Genomic DNA, 17,764 nt, shown 5'->3' on the forward strand with positions numbered 1-17,764 from the left:
CAGGAGACCCACAACGAACAGCCCACACAATGCGACCATCGACCAGGATTCATCATACAATGGAAGTGCCTATCAAAATTCCCTTGCTCCTTTCCAGCGATGCAGCTCTCGCATGCAAAACAGGCCATCGATGCACGAAATGCAGCTTAGAACGAGAAGGAATGCCGCAAGCCTCCAATGATAATTCAGCGCCTGAATAATAATAATAATAATATTATAACTGTGATTACAAAATTTGTATGTGATATGTATTTCAAACAAACAAATATTTTTCCCTCTCCTTTTGAGAAGAAGCTTGAAGGCAAAGCTGTCAGATATGTCACTTAACATGACACGAAGGGGGAGTGTTGCTGATTAGCAGGTCAAAGGTTTCTTATGTAATTATGTAATTCTCTCTCCCCCTCTCTCTCTCTCAGAGTTAGCACAACCTACGTATTACTGTTCTCCGTATGTCTTTAACTGTACAATAGATAATTTTAAACTGATCTAATTTTACCTGTACCATTTACAAATGGTAAATGCGTCATTCTAAAACGTAAGAGACATACAGCATTTCAGAACGAAGAGAAAGAGACAGTTTTTAAAATGAGGTTAAGACGTCCAAAAATAGATTGGTGGAACGGGGGGGGGATAGTATACTAATCTTCACACTCTCCTATAATCTTACGTCAACCACTTATTTCTTTTTTTAAGGGTAATGTATTAAGCTAACTTTGTAACTTTAATTTAATTTAAAAGTTAGTTTAATAATGAATTTCCATCTTTTGATATCTAATGTAAGAATAACTACTCTCTCTCATGTTATTCTCTCTGTCTCTGTAATAATTCATAAATAATTTAACTTGATATTTCAAGTAAGGACAATATGTCTCTCTCTCTCTCTCCATAATAACTGATAAATAATTTCACTCTCTTAAGTAAGGACAACCCTTACCTGTGTCTCTCTCTCTCTCGTTCATAGTTAGCGCTCACACATTTTTACAACTTATCATTTCTCTGTACATCTTTCCCTGTACAGTTGATAGTTTAAATTGATCTAATTTTATCTGTACCGTCTACGAAGTGTAAATGTGCTAGTGTGGCAAATATGTTGTAAAACACAGAGACATAATAACTAAGAGTTGTAGAGTTGTATTACTCCAAATAAAAAACACTGTTTGTTCACGAAAAAGCATTTCAGAACAAAGAGAAAGAGACGTAGAATAAAGAAGTCATGAAAAAGAGGTTAAGAAAACTTCTAAAAATAGATCAGCCAAAAGGGGAGAGACAGAAATTCTCTTCCAACTCAATTTTTATGCCAACCATTTATTTCTTTTTTTAAGAGTAATGTATTAAGCTAAATTTTACATGAAATTACAGTAACTTTAATTTCAGTTAAAAGTTTGCTTAATAATTTGGGAGCACGATTAGGGCCATATTTAGTGTTTAAACTTTAGAAATAAGCATTTACAATAAACCCCCTGTATTTGCAGGGGATGCGTTCCTTGCGAATAGCTAAAACCCGCGAGTGCTTAGAACCCCCTCTAAAAATGCTTATAACTGTCTACCATGCAAGCTCAAACACCTAAGTATGCCTAAAAATACCAGCCTATATCAATAAACATTAAACTATCATCCGATTACTGTATTAATTTTTGAAATGATATAATTAATATAATTTCCAAGTCATCTTAAACATTTTATCGTTAAAAATATACAGTACATACGTACAGTATGTCTTACAGCTGTAGGTGAAAATAATCCAGTCTCCCCCCCTATGTATTCAGCCACGCATATTTTCTTTCATACAGTTACAAGCCGTCCTGCCACGCATATTTTCTTTCATACAGTTACAGGCCGTCCTGTTTTCTTTTAGATGGGAAACATTGGTATTTATACGTAATTCACAAAGAGAGAGAGAGAGAGAGAAAAAATAAAAAATATGTATGGACATTTAAAAAAATTTAATACTACGTACATATTAAGATTACTACATATGTAAATCATACGGGCCGTACTCGCCAGTGATGAATGTTGATTAAAGATGATGATGATGAATTAGCAGTGCAGTCCGGTGAATGACAAAGCTATGACTGCATAGCAAAGCAGAGGTGTTACAACTCATCTGAGGACGCCTCCCGAAGCACTTTTAGGAGGTGCTTCGGGAGGCACTTCTTCAGTTGATTTGGCTGGCACTACTTCAGGCGATTGGGGAGGCACTTCTTCAGGTAATTCGAGAGGCACTACTTCGGGTGATTTGGGAGGCTTTGGAGGGGTCTTCTTCGTCCGTTTGATGAACATGGTGATAGGCAGCTGCTGTCGCTGCTTCTTCATGGTGGTGAGGGCTTGATTATAGGGCTCCAATGCTTTATAAATCAAGGATGTTTGAAAACTTTAAAAGGAGTGTTCCATATACGGATCCCATGTTGAAACATACTCCTGCATATCCTTGATCATTCTCTTAATGTGGGACAGACGTTCCAAAGTCAGGCAGCCCTCCTCTTCCTCCTGCCCTCCCCTGAATCTGGCGTATCTTCTTCCTCACTGGCAGACTTTGTCAGCTCTTCCAAATCCTGGTCCATCAAGGGGTCAGTGTGGGCATCAATGAGGGTGCCTACTTCATCCTCGGTGATGTCCTCAAAGCCTTCTCCACCCAGAATCCTCGCCAACTGGACAGCCTTATTAATGGCTGAATGTTGAACTTCTTCAGGAGAGAAGCCCCTGTAATCTTGAACACACTCCGGCTACAACTTGTTCTAGCACGCGTTCAGGGTCTCCCTCTTCATGTCATTCAAGTATTGGTTGATGATGGTCAGACATGGGGCAATCATGAATTTACGCCAATAGTTTTTTGCGTAAATTCATTGTCATTGTCCATTGCATTCACAAGGTGCTGGAGGGAGTTCCCAGTATAGAGTACCTTGAAGGCATGGATCATGCCCTGGTCCATAGGCTGGAAGAGAGAGGTGGTGTTGGGAGGGAGGAACTCAAGCTGGCCTCCCTTGTAATAAAGATCGAGAGGATGGTCACCAGCATTATCCATGATCAGCAACACCTTGAACTACATGCCCAAGTTGTTCAGGTATTGCCTAACCTGAGGGATGAAGCTCTGATGGAACCAGTACTCTGTAAGGACTTTGGTGATCCAGGCCTTAGGGTTATGCATCCACAACACAAGCAGCAATACCTTGTTCTTATTCATGAGGGGGCCCTGGGGTTTGCAGCCTTGTAAATGAGGCCTGGTTTAAGCATGAAACCAGCCGTATTCCCACACAAGATGAGGGTTACCCTATCCTTCTGGGCCTTGAATCCTGAGGCTTTAGCTTCGTCCTTCATGAGGTATGTCTGGGAAGGCATCTTCTTCCAGAATAGGCCAGTCTCATCCATATTGAACACCTGTTCTGGATGGTAGCCCTTCCCCTCGATGATTTTCTTGAAGGTCTCTGGATATTTTGTGGCTGCTTCAATGTCTGCAGAAGCTGATTCCCCATGCAGAGTAACAGACTTTAGGTGGAACTGCTTTTGAAATCGGTGGAACCAGCCCTTGCTGTCCTGGAAACTTTGAGGCACTGATGATGGTCCTGCTTGGGGCTCTTCCTCTTCTTCTTCTGCTTCTGTATGCGTGGGTTCATCGAAGCCTAAGAATTCTAATTCCCCTTCTTCAATGCCTTCCTCTGCCTGTACTATGTCGTTCTCTTCCGCAGCAGTTGGTAACTGCTAGTAGAGTTGTAGCACTTTCTCGCGAATGATGTTGTAGTTGAGGGCCACGTTCTTCTTCCGGCAGTCCTTTATCCAGAATGCCAGCACAGATTCCATCTTCATGACTGTTTTATTCCGCACTGTTGCAACCGTCTTTGTACTACTGAAGTAGCTCATGCTTACAGACTTTCGCCTCCTCCACTTTCTTCTTTATATATCTCACTGTGCTCTCATTAACATTAAAGTGGCTGCCAACCGCAGCAAAACTTTTGCCCTCCTTTAACATATCAAGAACTTTCACCTTCTCATCGAGTTTCATAACAGTCCTCTTTCTTTTAGACTCTTTGCCAAAAGCCTTAGAAGGAGCAGGGCGTTTTTTAGGAGGCATTTTAGGTCCGATTACTGCTGATGCACAAAGATTGAGAAACCAAAAACAGAGATACGCGATTTCACACGATCAGAAGATGCTACGGACTACATATGAACTGAGAAGGATGCTGTAGATGCGGTCTCCCAGAATTCCATATTCACGAGTTGGTCTTGAGTGTCCAGCCAATCAACGCCAAGTGAAGAGCCAGTGAGCGCCAAGGAAAATGAATGGCACTTCTGGATTGGCTGCTTTGCAGATCAGATGACAGCCAATAGCGTGTCAAGTATCATTGGTCCTGGATATACAGCATCCAGAATCTCAAGTTCTTTGCATTTGCGGATAGGTGGCTTGGGTGAAGCACTTTTAAGAAAAATAAATATATGTTATTGCAATTTTGCTGTGTTTACATTAATATATTACAGTACTGTAATATTTGAAAATTAGTAAATCTTTTTTCATCATACAAAATGTACTTACAGTAGTCATGAATATAAACTTAGAACGTACGTGAAAATGTTACGTACCGCAGACGTAAACATACATACCCTGCTATTCCTGTTGTTTTATGTATTTTAGATATGTTCTACATACTGCCTGTAGTATTACGTATCATCCTAAAACACTTTTTGTATGTAATATTTAAAAATCATCCTACAACAAAACATTTAATAAAATGTACAGTACTGTATGCACAGAATATCAATGTTAGTATATGTACGCGCAATAGTAACATGCGTATACCATAGCGGAAAATGACCCGGTTCACTGCTATCTCTCATTTGTGTGGTTTGTGTGTACAGTACTATAGACTAAGAATACTCTTTGAAATCGTGGATTAAGATGTCCTCTAAATGCCCTGCTTCTTCTAAGGCCTCTGGCAAAGAGCCTAAACGCCAAAGGACATTACAATTAATGACTGATGAGAAGAAAGTACACGATTGTTAGGTTAAGAGAGGGCAAAAGTCATGGAGAAGTAGCAGCCCATTACGGCATAAGTGCGGCTGCCTGCATTGAGCATGAATAAGGTAAAATACTCATGCAGCCTTGCTGTACCACCTTCGTTGCCATGTTCAAATACCTTAACATGACAGCGCCTCCCGAAACCCCTGACAAAGCACCTCCTGAAGAAGGTGAAGAGGCGCCCTCAGATGAGATGTAACTCCTCTGCTTTGCTGTGCAGTCATATCTCCATCGTTATTCATCGTACTGCACAGCTAATTCATCATCACCTTCTATAATCAACATTCATCACCGGTTAGTACCTGTATGATTTAATCTTATTATTTATTATTATTACAGGTACCCAGTGTAGTATTAAGTATTATTATTTAATTTTATTACTATTATGTCCTGTAATATTATTATTAATTTACATTATTATTTAATGTTATTATACTATAAATAATATGAAAATACAGAATATTGCTATAAGAAAAAGACAAAAAATCTGCATCCGCAAATAGGCAGTTTCCCTGCGAATATTTTTACAGGTATGTTCCACAGAAAAACCTGCGAATACGCGAGTTTTTCCCGCGAATAAATTTTAGACAGGTTCCACAGAAAAATCCGCGAATACTGAGACCACGAATGTGGGGGGTTTACTTTTAGCATTTTTAGAGACCGTGCCAAACTTACGTGAATATTCACCTTGTATGCAGGGTTCTGGAACCTAACCTCGTGTAAGTTTGGGGTATGGCTGCTATTCTTGGATGCTTCTTTTTGTTCCGGCCAGTGGTGAGGAAAAGTCTTCGGCACCGCAGTCGGATATGGCGAGTCCTTTTCAGGTGGCAGCATAGTGCTCTGACAGGGCAAAGGAGCAATTCATCTGGATCGTTAACACCATCACAATTTTTTAAAGTAAACTGTATTTTTCCTTTACATTAGGGATTACTTATGGCAAAGCTGGACATGGCCATTAAACTCTTGAACAAGGTGGTTAGGGAGTAACTACCGTCCAGTAGGCGGGAATACCTGCCTGCCCGGATGTAAACATTTCAGTTTGCCTTTCGGCCCAGGTTTCAGATTGAGGGGTGGCAGGAGGTGGGGATAAAAATGTAATGTAAAGGACCTCAGGTTTGTATAGTTAGGAAAAATACATTTTACTTTCAAAAATTGTGATTTGTTCCTACACGATAAACAAACCATTGGTCCTTTACTTTGGTTAAACTCACTGGTTGGAGGAAGGAATCTGGGCGAGTCTCTGAACTGACTAGAGTTCTGCACACCTGGGTTACTCCTCCCGGTCGAAAGATCAAGGAGGAACACCGTGCCTCTGACATACTGATCAGAGTACAGGAACTGTGAGATCAAGTGTCAGACATCTGGGCCTTTCCGAATGAGTGAGGAATCGTAACCCATATGAAAACAGGCATGGAAGAGTCTAAAGAGTTGGATGCAGTAAGATAAAGACATGAAAAAGGGTATCCCTTATTGCCAGGGTCTCCTTCCCCACTTTGCCAGAGGGAGGAGCAGGATTGCTTCTATGATTCTGGATAGAAAAACAGAATGGGTGCTCGATGTGTAAACTTACTGCACCAGACGCCAGTTCCAGCAAGCGTCAGTTCGAGTCCCATTCTCACCCGAAGGAAGAGAAGTAGGAGGACGAGGAAGGAGGACATGGAAGGAGGAAGAAGAGAGGCCAGTCACTCCAGGAATCCCTTTCACTTCTGGAATGAAAACACAACTTGTTGAGCAGCCACCAAAGGACCAAGGAAAAAAGGTTCCTAGGGCCTGTGGGCAAAGACCCAAAGGTAGAAGACATAGATGTGGTCTAATGAGACCACATCTTGCTTCCAGACCAACAGAATCTTCTGGAATGCGAGGGATGGACCAGGCCACTGACTTTGTGACCTCTTGGGCGGAGTGTACGGGTGTCGTCATCGCCAGCTGTAGAGTACATCCTTCTGATTGCCTCATGAAGCCAGAAGAAAGACTGTCCTTAAACTTCTTCCTTGGGAGAGTCAGTACTAGTGAAAAAGTTGACGACATCCAGGTTAGATATGTCGAGCCTTTTCGGAAAGTACTGCAGCACCCTAACAAGACAAAGAAGTGATTGATCCGGGTCACTGATTACAAAGTCCACGGAGGGGGAGAGCAAGAAGGACTCGAACCTGGCAATAGATGCCGACGGATTCGGAGTTCGCCACGACATCGGAGACAGAGTTGAGGCATTGATCTTCATCCCCTGTAGGTCCATGAAGATTGTCCATCCTCTATGCCAGGGTCAGAGCGAGAAAAGAGATAGTCTTGAGAGGCAGATCTCTGTCTGACGACTCTCGTAAGGGCACGTGCAAAGCATGAGACCGGAACCCTAAACGAGAGTTACATCCCACCCAGGGACTGGAGGCCCCTGAGATGGCAAGACCGATCAAAGCTTCTCGTCAGTAGCTAAATCTCGACTGAGGAGAAAAAGGTTACTTTCAGACGGAATACTAGGGCGGATAGGGCCGTCTTTCACAACTGAATTGGAGAGAAGCAACCCTTGGCAGAGGAAACAAGGAAGTCCATGACCTGCTGAAGAGCAGCTCTTAACAGAGAAAAAGTCCTGTCATCAACACCAACCAGCAAAGACGGCTCCAATCCCTGGGTACTGCTGCAGAGGATGATAGAGATATCCAGCTATCTACGTTGCCACTTGGTGAGAAGCCTATGCTTGCAAGGGAAGCTGGATAGTCTCTAGTCGTAAAGGAACTGCTTCACGTGTCACTGACACAGAAGGTCGGGTCAGGGAGGAACTCTTCTTGGTGCCTTGGAAGCAGAGCTAGCAGGTTGGGCTAAAGGCGAAGTCTTCCAGCATTCATCTAAATCCAGGATGAACGACACTTGCTGAACACCTTGCGAATTAGACATATTTGAAGGGAAGATGAAAATGTCATGGTTGTCCTACCATGTCAGCATGCATCACCGTAGCGGTCTGTGGGTCTGGTACGATTAAGCAGAAGACCTGCAAACTTCTGTTGAGCTGGGAGGTGAACAGAAGGATGATAGGGAGCCCTCAAGACGAGCAACCTCTCTGTATAGAACTGAGTGAAGGGAGCTCTCTGTCCCTGTCACTGGATGCCAGAGGCTGAGCTTGTCTGCCAATACATCCCACTACCTGGGATGTATCTGGCTGACAGCTCTACAGAGTGCACTAAAGTTCACTTGAGCACCTGCAAAGTCAACCAAAGCAACAGGAGGGAAACGAGACCCTCTTGTTTGTTGACATGTGCCACTACTGTGGTGTTGTTGCATCAGAATACCCCAGAGTATCTAGAAAAAACCGATCCTGAAACTCTCAGCGGGTCAGGAAACTGCCTTGACTTTAAGGATGTTGATGAGAAGGTACTTATCGTCTTGGTCGCACGCCTCAAAGACAACGATCTTAAAGATGTGCGCCTATTCCCCGGTCGGTGCATCTGAGAACAGAAACATGTCTCGAGGAGAATATGCAGACATATTCAAGAGGTTCCTGTCGATCAAGCACCAGCCTAAATCCTCCCTCATCCTTTGAGAGAGGAAAGGATAAAAAACTGGATGCGGATCTACTCCATTCTCCATGAAGAGAACTGAAGGCAAAGCTGTCCCTGAGGGGACAGCCTCTGCAGCAACGACAGGACACCGAAGACATTTAGCTCTAGCCTGGCTGGCTGCTCCTGAAGTCAGGAACACGGGAGAGGAGATGGAACAGAAGTTCGATGAAAGGTGGTCGAGACTCGGAGGAAATAGATATTTCTCCTAAAGGATATCCACTGCCAGGTCTCAGCTATGTTGCTGTCATATAGTCCAACGACTTGCCAGTCATTCCTTCATCAAGGCACCAGCAGGAGGAGAATGCTGTTCTGCTCATTCTCCCTTCCTCTCCTCCCTCTGCCCTCTTCCTGATGGAAAGAAGGTTGAAAGAGACACACATAAAGGCACTTTCTAAGAAAAGAATGAGGAAGGCTGGGTGTTCTGCAAGCACCCTTGGAGCCTGAGACTTCCTAGAGGCTGAGGAAGGGCTAGGCTGTCGTTGTCTGGAGGACAAGGCAGTTGCCCTGGTATGTTCCTTGACTACTACAGTAACTACCTACTCTCTGTGAAAGAAAAACTATTAAGTATATCTTAGTTAAACCAGACCACTGAGCTGATTAACAGCTCTCCAAGGGCTGGCCCGAAGGATTAGATTTATTTTATGTGGCTAAGAACCAATTGGTTACTTAGCAACCGGACCTACAGCTTATTGTGGAATCCGAACCACATTATAGCGAGAAATGAATTTCTATCACCAGAAATAAATTCCTCTTATTCTTAGGAAGGCAGAACCGAGTAAAGGTTTGTTCCTGAGGGAATGTGACGACTTGGGGCTTACTAGACTGCAAACTCAAATCAGGACAGTGTCCCTCTTCTTAGCACCAGAATTGCCCACAGGTTGCTGTCTGGTGCTGGGTAGGCGAACCCACCCCTCCCGACTGGAACAATCTCTAGAAGGCAGAGACCTCTTCAGGAATGATCACATCTGAGGAGGCAAAGCCTTGAAAAAGTGAAGGATCACAGATTCAGCAGGAGACTAGGAGACTACTTGGAGGGACACCACAGCGGTGTCCTCCAGGTTCGCTGTCTCTTGTTGCGAGAGGGAACCCCTTCATGGCAAAGAGAAAAAGTGAGAGATCTGAGTCCTGACAAGCCAGAGCCAGGACAATCTGCTAGTCGGCATAATACCCCTCCGAGGCAAGAAGAATTGCTTCAGTTGAGGAAGAGGAAGGGGAAGGAGCTTGATTGGGTGGCACGGCCAAAATGAACTTCTTGTCCAGGGAAAAGGCATTCATCTGGTTGAGAAAGCCCTTATAGCAAGCAAGGACTGTGGCAGCCCCAACAAAACCCCTGCAAGGGGCAGTGAAGAGTATTCACAGGGGATGCTGTGGTCTTCTCCCTGAGATCACTGTGCAGACGAATCGCAGTGAAGATCTCTGCAAAAAAAAAAAATCGAGGGTGTCTGCATCCCAAAGAAGACCATCAAGTCCTTCTGAGGCACGACACTCCCAATCTCTTCCTCTTGGAGGGACAACCTCGCCAGAACCCAGAAAACCATCCTCAACTACTCGGATGTATAGCGAGCTGATCTGAGCGAGCCAGAGACGTATAACCTGGTAGCAGAACTCTGATAAGACACAAAACTCGTCGGAGTCCTCTCTATCCAACTTGCATCCCCAAGCAGCAACCGAAAGGGTTTGAGGGAAGAGGAGAGGAGAAAAAGCACTCTTACCTGTCCTGCCAGAAAAACCAGCAGGAGAGGCCGACTGCGGGCGATCATCAACCAGAGGTGCATGACAGCAGCAAGGAGGAAGGGGAGCGCTAACGCCATGGCGAAGCGCTAACCTGAAGAGAGCGAAAGTTCACTTGAGCTGAGTCTCTTGAAGGAAGGAGAACCTGACAGCATTCGGTTCACTGAACTGAGTGAGCCGAGCGAGCCGATCATGTACACGCGACCACGGGCCGGGTTAGCAAGCCAAGCTGATCTGAACCAATCACGTAAACGCAATTGGTGGCTGGGCGACCAAGAAGGGCTGAGCCGAACGAGCCGGGGAAGCTCGGCATGAACTAGTGCTGCCCTCAAGACATGCTTTAATCTCCTACAAGGCTGAAGCCCCTTGAGAAGAAGGCTTAAATGGGATTCTTGTCTGCAAACCAGAGTGCTTGAACCCAAGTTTCAGAACTGAATGAGCAGTCAAAGTGAAGCAGGCAGGCAATGTTGAAACCTCTGAATGTTTCGACACCTTCTCTTCTCCGTGCCCAAACCAGACCGCAGAGCGGACTCCCTAGTACTGGTTTTGGGAATGCCTGAAATTCTGCAGAGTTCCAGACACTTGACGACTCGCTAGTCGAACACTCGCAATCCCATGGAATCTGACGAGCACTTGAGATTCCAAAGAGTCTGAGTGCTTGGTGAGGCTCCCGAATCTTGTAAGAACAATCATCAGGAGTAAAGCTCCTCTCGGCTTCCAAAGAAAACCAAGGAGGGACAGGCACAGAATCAGTATTAGACACAGACTTCTAAGAACTGGAATTGAGAGCACAGCCTTGAAAGTTGTGAACTCAAGGCCCCTGAGACACGAGACCCCAATGGGGAATGCGAATTGATTCCTGACTCCAAGGACCGGGAAAAACCAAACGAGAGAACGCACTGCCTCTCCGAAGAGAGGTAGTCCCTCAGAAGTCCAGCAGGACTCTGAAGGGGACCTCCTCCTTGCCTCTCCAGGTGCTCGAATCCTCGGGACTGAGACACCAGGCTGGGAACCTGACCGAGCACTGTTTTGGAACTGATCAAGCAATCAAAACTCATTACTGGCAGGAAGAACCGAGACAATTGCATTTCTTGGTTCTTGCTCTCACCCTGTGCCTGAACAGAGACAGTGAGAGGTCTCTCTGACATTGGTTCAGGATGCACGAGACTCTGAAGACTCTCAAGCACTTGGTGTGACTCGACAAAGTCAAGCACCTGATACAGCACCAGTCTAGAAGCAGAGCTCCTAAAATGGCTACAGGAGTGCCACTGAAGTCTGCACGCCTGCGACTCCCGAAACGCAAGACCCTGGGGTAAGCAGTCTCGATCTCTTCTCCAACATCTTCTACAGGATGGTGGTCAGGAAACAAAGGAGCTGCTGGGGCAGCTAACTCATGAAGTGCAATGGAAGTGGCCCAGGCGACAGGAACACCAGAAGAAGCAACAGAGCAACCAGGGCAGCTGAGGCAGGAGGCACGACAGGAGTGGCCTAGCCAGCAGGAGCTTCAGGAATGTCAGCAGCAGCGACAGGGGCAACCAGGCAGCTGGGGCAGGAGGCACTGCAGGAGCTGCCCAGTGACTGGTCGCCAGGGCAACAGGAGGCACAGCAGGCATAGACAGGACCACAGATACACGGAAACTGTAGACACCAACATGGACCTACGCCACTGCCACCAAGGTACTAAGGTCATTCCTGAAGTAACCACTGTACGTCACAGGGAAACTCCTCAAGGCTAGGATATCCAACAGTAAGATATCCAGCCATCTACTGCTGCACCTATGATGCTCACTGTCAACCTGACGAAAAAATCAAAGATTAGTAAAGGGAGGCTCCTCTTGCTCCAAGAGGAACTGCCCCACAAAGGGAAAGGAGGCCCCTGAGAAGAGGTCCCCCCCACACCCTGCCCCCGGGTTTTCGCCTGACAAGCGAGCAAAGAGGGCGAAGGAGAGACAGCAAGAAGGGAAAGCTTACCGGGAGAGAGAAACAAGGACGAAGGGGCAGCTACCAAGGGCGCTGTCGGAAGCGAAAACTTTCTGACTTCGTCCGGCAACCTTCCTCCAAGCAAACTTGTCCACAGCGAGGCGGTGAAGAGCAACACTCAGCACAAGTCAGAACAGGGATACAGTCAAGCTTGTAAAAGCAGAGGGTGTGAGGTCCAATAAAAGGGAAGCCAACTTGCTAACCCCCTGGCCACCGACCCCAAAACACACTGGGGGATAACGGCCTACTCAAGGTTATCATAAATTGTGGGTTTGTATAGCAACAAATATCAAACACACAGTATATACACAAAAAGATAAAAAAGATCCCACTGGGAAAAAAAGAACTGAACGACAGTCCGGCAAAGAGCTCCGAAAACATGTCTGCATCGCATGACGACCAAAAGCAAACTGGAATGTTTACATCCGGGCAGGCAGGTATTCCTCCCTACCAGACGGTAGTTATTGCCTAACCACCTTGTTTAAGAGTTTAACGGCCATTTCCAGCTTCGCTGTAAGTAATTCCTAATGTAAAGGTAGGAACAAAAAGTCACTAAGAGAGAAAACTGAGGTATCAAATCTGTCATCAAGACAAGAGGGTTTTTGGGTCTTAGCCACGAATTCCGGGATAAATTCGAAGGCTATGGATGTCCAACCCCTCGTATGCTTGACATCACAGGATAGGCCATGGAGTTCACCAACTACGCTTCAAGGGGGCCCAGAGCCAGCAGGAAACCGTCTTGAGAGTCAGGTAACTATCTGACACACAATGTAGAGGCTCAAACGGGGCACCGGTGAGGCTACCCAGTACCAAAGTCAGGTCCCAACTGGGTGGTCTAAGCTCTTTTGGAGGACAAGACTGCTCAAAGCTCTTGAGAAGCACTGAGATCTCCCACTAAGAAGAACGATCGACATCCCTCATTTGTAAAACTGCACTCAAGACAGCTCTGCAGTCCTTGACGGAAGACACGGAAAGTTGTTTATCTCTGTGGAGAAAAACAAGGAAGATTGCTACCTGCTGAACAGAAGTTCCGATTGGAGGGAGACCCCGCTGACGACACCAACCACATTAAACAGCCCAGCTGCCTTGGTACACGGATGAGGAAGCTCTTCTGAGATGGCCAGACACCTCCGATGCTGCTCTGCGAGAAAAGCCTCTCTCTTGGAGGAGATACTAGATAGTCTCCAGCTGTGAAGAGATACAGATGCTACTGAGTGGTGGAATCTGTGGAAGTTGGGTTGACACAGAAGGTTGTATCATGGAGGAATCTCTCTTGGAGCTCCTAACAGCAGGGTTAGGAGATCGGGGAACCATTCTGCATGGGGCCACAGGAGCAAGTAGGGTCATTCTAAGGTTCTGACAGGCCATTATCCTGTTCAGAACTTGACAGATTAGGCAAAATGGAGGGAAGGCATAGACCTCCAAATTGTCCCAGGAGTGTTGCAGGGCATCCTCTTCCACTGCAAAAGGGTCTGGAACCACAGAACAGCAGAACAGAAGATCTCTAGTTTTCTGTTGAACCTTGTTGCGAACAGGTCTATTGCAGGTCTTCCCTACAGATGAAAGAGCCTGTTTGCAATGTCCTGGTGCAGAGACAACTCTGTCCCTATGACCTGAATCCGACGACTAATTGTCAGCTACTACATTCCTCCTGCCCGGGATGTACCTAACAGAGAGATCCACTAATTAGTCCATCGACCACTGATGAAGGAGCACCGTCAGGGAGAGTAGTTGGCATGACACCAACCCCCCTGCTTGTTTATATTGGCCCCCACCATGGTGTTGTCTGATACGAGCACCACGGAGTGCCCCATCACCCTCTCCTGAAATTGCTGAAGTGCTAGGAAGGCAGCCTTGAGCTCCAGAACATTCATATGAAGTTGACTCTCTTGTTGAGTCCACACTCCAGATGTTACAAGATCTTCCAAATGTGCTCCCCAAACCCGCACCAGGTGTCTGAGAACAAGAGTACCTCTGGAGGAGGAGAATGAAGAGGCACCCCTATGGCCAAGTTCCTGTTGTCCAACCTTCACGACAGGTCCTCTCTTACTTTCTGCGACAGCGGAACTAGAAAATGAGGAGGATCCCTGCAGGGGACCAAAACTCCTTCAGCCTCCACTGCAGAGACCAAAGATGTAGATGACCATGAGGGACCAACTTCTCTAGGGAGGTTAACAAACCCAGCATCATTTGCCACAGTCAAGCTAGCTGGGACTACTCTAAAAGGACAAAGCTACAGCTTGGAACTTTTCCATTTTCTGGTCTGACGGGAAGACCCTCAACAAGACTGTGTCTATGACTATGTCCAGGTAAAGAATCTTCTGACTGGGGCTGAGATGCAACCCCTCCAAATTGACCATGATGCCCAAGTCGCAACAAAACTGAAGAAGACAGTCCCTGTCTTGGATTAACTATTCACAATACCCGGCCAAGACCAGCCAGCTGTTGAGGTACCTGAGATGGCAAATCCCCTGGGAGTGGGCCCACGATGAAACCAGGGTGAATACTCTCATGAAAACTTGAGGGGCTGTTGAGAGGCCAAAGCACAAGTCTTTGAACTGGAAAACTGGAGAAACTTCCTGGAGGAAGGGTAAATCAGAATCTGGAAGTAAGCATCCTTCAGGTCTATTGAAAGCAGAAATTCGTTCACCCTGGCAGCTGCTAACACTGTTTGAGGGGTCTACATCCTGAATTGGGTCTTCCTAATGTAGAGGTTCAGGGTTGACAGGTCTATCACTGGTTGCTAATCGCCTGTCGCCTTGGGAGCAAGAAAGACCCGACTGTAAAATCCTGGGGAAGGATGCTCTACCATTTCCACTGCCCCTTCTCCATCATCTTCGCCACTTCGCCTTGGAGAGATTGATGCTTCAATGAGCCAAGATTGTACGTCAGGTGAAGAAGAGGCTGAATGGAAAGAGGAGGAAAGTTGAAGGGTAGTAGGTACCACACCTATAGGACCTCTACTACCCATTCTTCTTCTCTGAAGGCCCGCCACGTAAGCCAATGGCTTGCCAGGCAACCCCCCACCACTGACGACTTGTGGGGAGGGGTGCCTACTCTATTGCTTAGAACCCCTCACATTACCTCTAGGGCCTCTTGCTGGCTTAGAAGAATGGGACTGTAAGGGACGCTGCTGGGAACTCTTGCTGGTTGGTGCAGCAGGAGCCTGCCCAGACCTGCTGGAAGAGAGGCAATTGCAGTCTTCTTTGGGGAGGGGGGGGAGCTGAGAATCTGGGCTTCGAGGTACTAGGATGAGGAGAATTAGATGACTTAGAGACGGCTTGATGAACCAGCCAATCATTACTATCAGCTCGCTGCCTATCTATGGCTAAGTCCAATGGATCTTAAGGGAAAAGAGATGAAGTGTTGAGGATGTCCCCGTTCTCAAGGTTAACTCTGATTCCGAACTAATCTAGAGGCCTTGGTAAGTGCAGTGTCCTTCTCTTGAGCAAAATACTCACCTAAATAGTAGTGGATAAATGAGCCAAATACAAAATGGCTTCACCACCCAACTGCAAAAGTCTAAGGTAAGAATCATTATCTCTGGAAACACCATAAGCAGAGGACGAAATCTTGGTCACAGCCATCAACCACAAGTCTAACCAAGAAATGGCTTGGAAGGCAGAAGAGGTGGATGACTCCAAAAGCAAAAGCGAACACAACGCACGTATAAAGTAAGCAAAAAACACCGACTTTGGAGAGACAAGCGAAAGCAAGTCTTCCTATGAGGGCCGTAAAGAAGAAACTGAGGCATCATTCCTTCAATGCATGCGTGAAGGAACTTGATGGCCACTACCTAGGGCTATTGCCTACCTCGTTGCCACAAATTCCTTGTTTGTTATTTTTTACCGGTTTCCAGCTGGCACTAGAAGAATTATCCATAAGTTAAGACCTAGGTTTGTTCCGCATATGAAAAAATATTTCTGTATACCCTCAAAAATTAATTTCAGGAAATCATAATTTCCTCCTGCATACAGAGTGGAAGACTTACTTCAACAAGTTTGGAACAATGATTACATCTCAAGCCCATAAAAATACAAGTTTTGAACAATGATGATCATATCTCAAGCCCATAAACAAGCTATCTTTTCATTATTAACCTAAATTAAGCACTCACTGGCATAGAAGCCAAAATGGTAACTAATGTCAAAAGCAAATTTCACTAAACATAAGGACCATACTGTTATTTAACAGAAAACAAAATGTTATATTAACCTAGAAGTAAATATTATTAAAAAAAGTCAGTGGAGAAATATGAATGGGTAATTTTCTTACTTTAAGATTCCATCTTCCACCACAGCCACCATCTGTTCCAATAAATACTTGGCCCCAAGCAATGTCAAGGCACCTCACCCCTTCACCCACTTCTCGTCGCTGCTTGACAAGGCCAGTCTAGAAAGAAAGTAAAGTTTTTTCTGGTGAAACTAAGCACTGAAACATTCAATCATTTCTCTGTTGTACTTCACTTCTCTTATGAGGATGGTACAAAGGACAACTGCATTATTTCGCAGAGCATGCATGGGGGAGATTCAAGTTGCTCAAATAAATATTTAGCTGGATCCCTTAATAGAACTTCTACTATACTATAAATTCTACATGTTTCTACAGCAGTTTAACAAGACTGAGTCACATCACTGGACTCATGATGGCTCAGCCAATGGATTTGAATTCATGGGTGGTGAAAATTGGAGCAAGTTAAAGTTGGAAAACTACTCAGAACAAGAGGATTAGATGAAAAATGACAGCAGCTTGGGGTTGAAGAGACAATGCAGATACCTTTAATACCATCAACAGTATAACAGTACAGTATATGTTTAAGACTACTGTTTGCATCAAACATGTGTTATGGGGGTTTAAAACTAAATTTTTCTAAAGTTAATAAATATAATGCAAAGTATGAAATTCAAAACTTCTCCAAATAATGAGTAATTAATAATTAATATTACTGCAAGTGAAGTACAGCATATTACTAAAATATAACAATGCAAAGACAACTTTCATAAACTATAACAAGAAAATTTTTTAGACTTCAAGCTAAAAGATTTTTAATTTGCAAATCCTCAAACTCAATATGGAAAAGTCCCTATTCTCTTGTATGAAAAACTTTCAATTACCTTTCCATTAAAAACGCAAACTGTCTTATCAGCTGAGCCAGTTACAACAATAAACTCTGGCCCATCTGGTGAAAATACAGGCTTCCCTACTACACCAACGCAAGTGACTACATCAGTGTGATCTACATAAGTAGCCATGACACGTCCTGAAACCATGTCATAACATCTAGCTGTACCATCACTGGAAGCTGTTAAAACCATGTCGCCAATAACCTGTAAACGTTTAAAATCTTTAAAATAAAATGTTTAATATATGACATTAACTAATATCACCTTCATAATAATAAACTTCCAAATATTAAAAAAAAATTTCTCTGGCAGCTATACAAAAAAACTGATTTAATGTGAACATTTGGATGTGTAAGATATGATTAAGTCAC

The 17,764-nt window shown here is 44.8% G+C and overlaps 1 protein-coding gene across 1 annotated transcript in view; it reads right to left on the reverse strand.

The window, feature by feature from the left end:
• The window catches only part of LOC136831409 (uncharacterized), a 109,530-nt gene that overhangs the window by 11,040 nt on the left and 80,726 nt on the right, over window positions 1-17,764 (reverse strand). The window contains 2 exon segments of the mRNA XM_067091797.1: window positions 16,546-16,662; window positions 17,385-17,597. Of these exon segments, the coding sequence (XP_066947898.1) occupies window positions 16,546-16,662; window positions 17,385-17,597 (330 nt within the window).

The sequence above is a fragment of the Macrobrachium rosenbergii genome, chromosome 48, assembly GCF_040412425.1.
Source record: "Macrobrachium rosenbergii isolate ZJJX-2024 chromosome 48, ASM4041242v1, whole genome shotgun sequence".
Taxonomy (NCBI): domain Eukaryota; kingdom Metazoa; phylum Arthropoda; class Malacostraca; order Decapoda; family Palaemonidae; genus Macrobrachium; species Macrobrachium rosenbergii.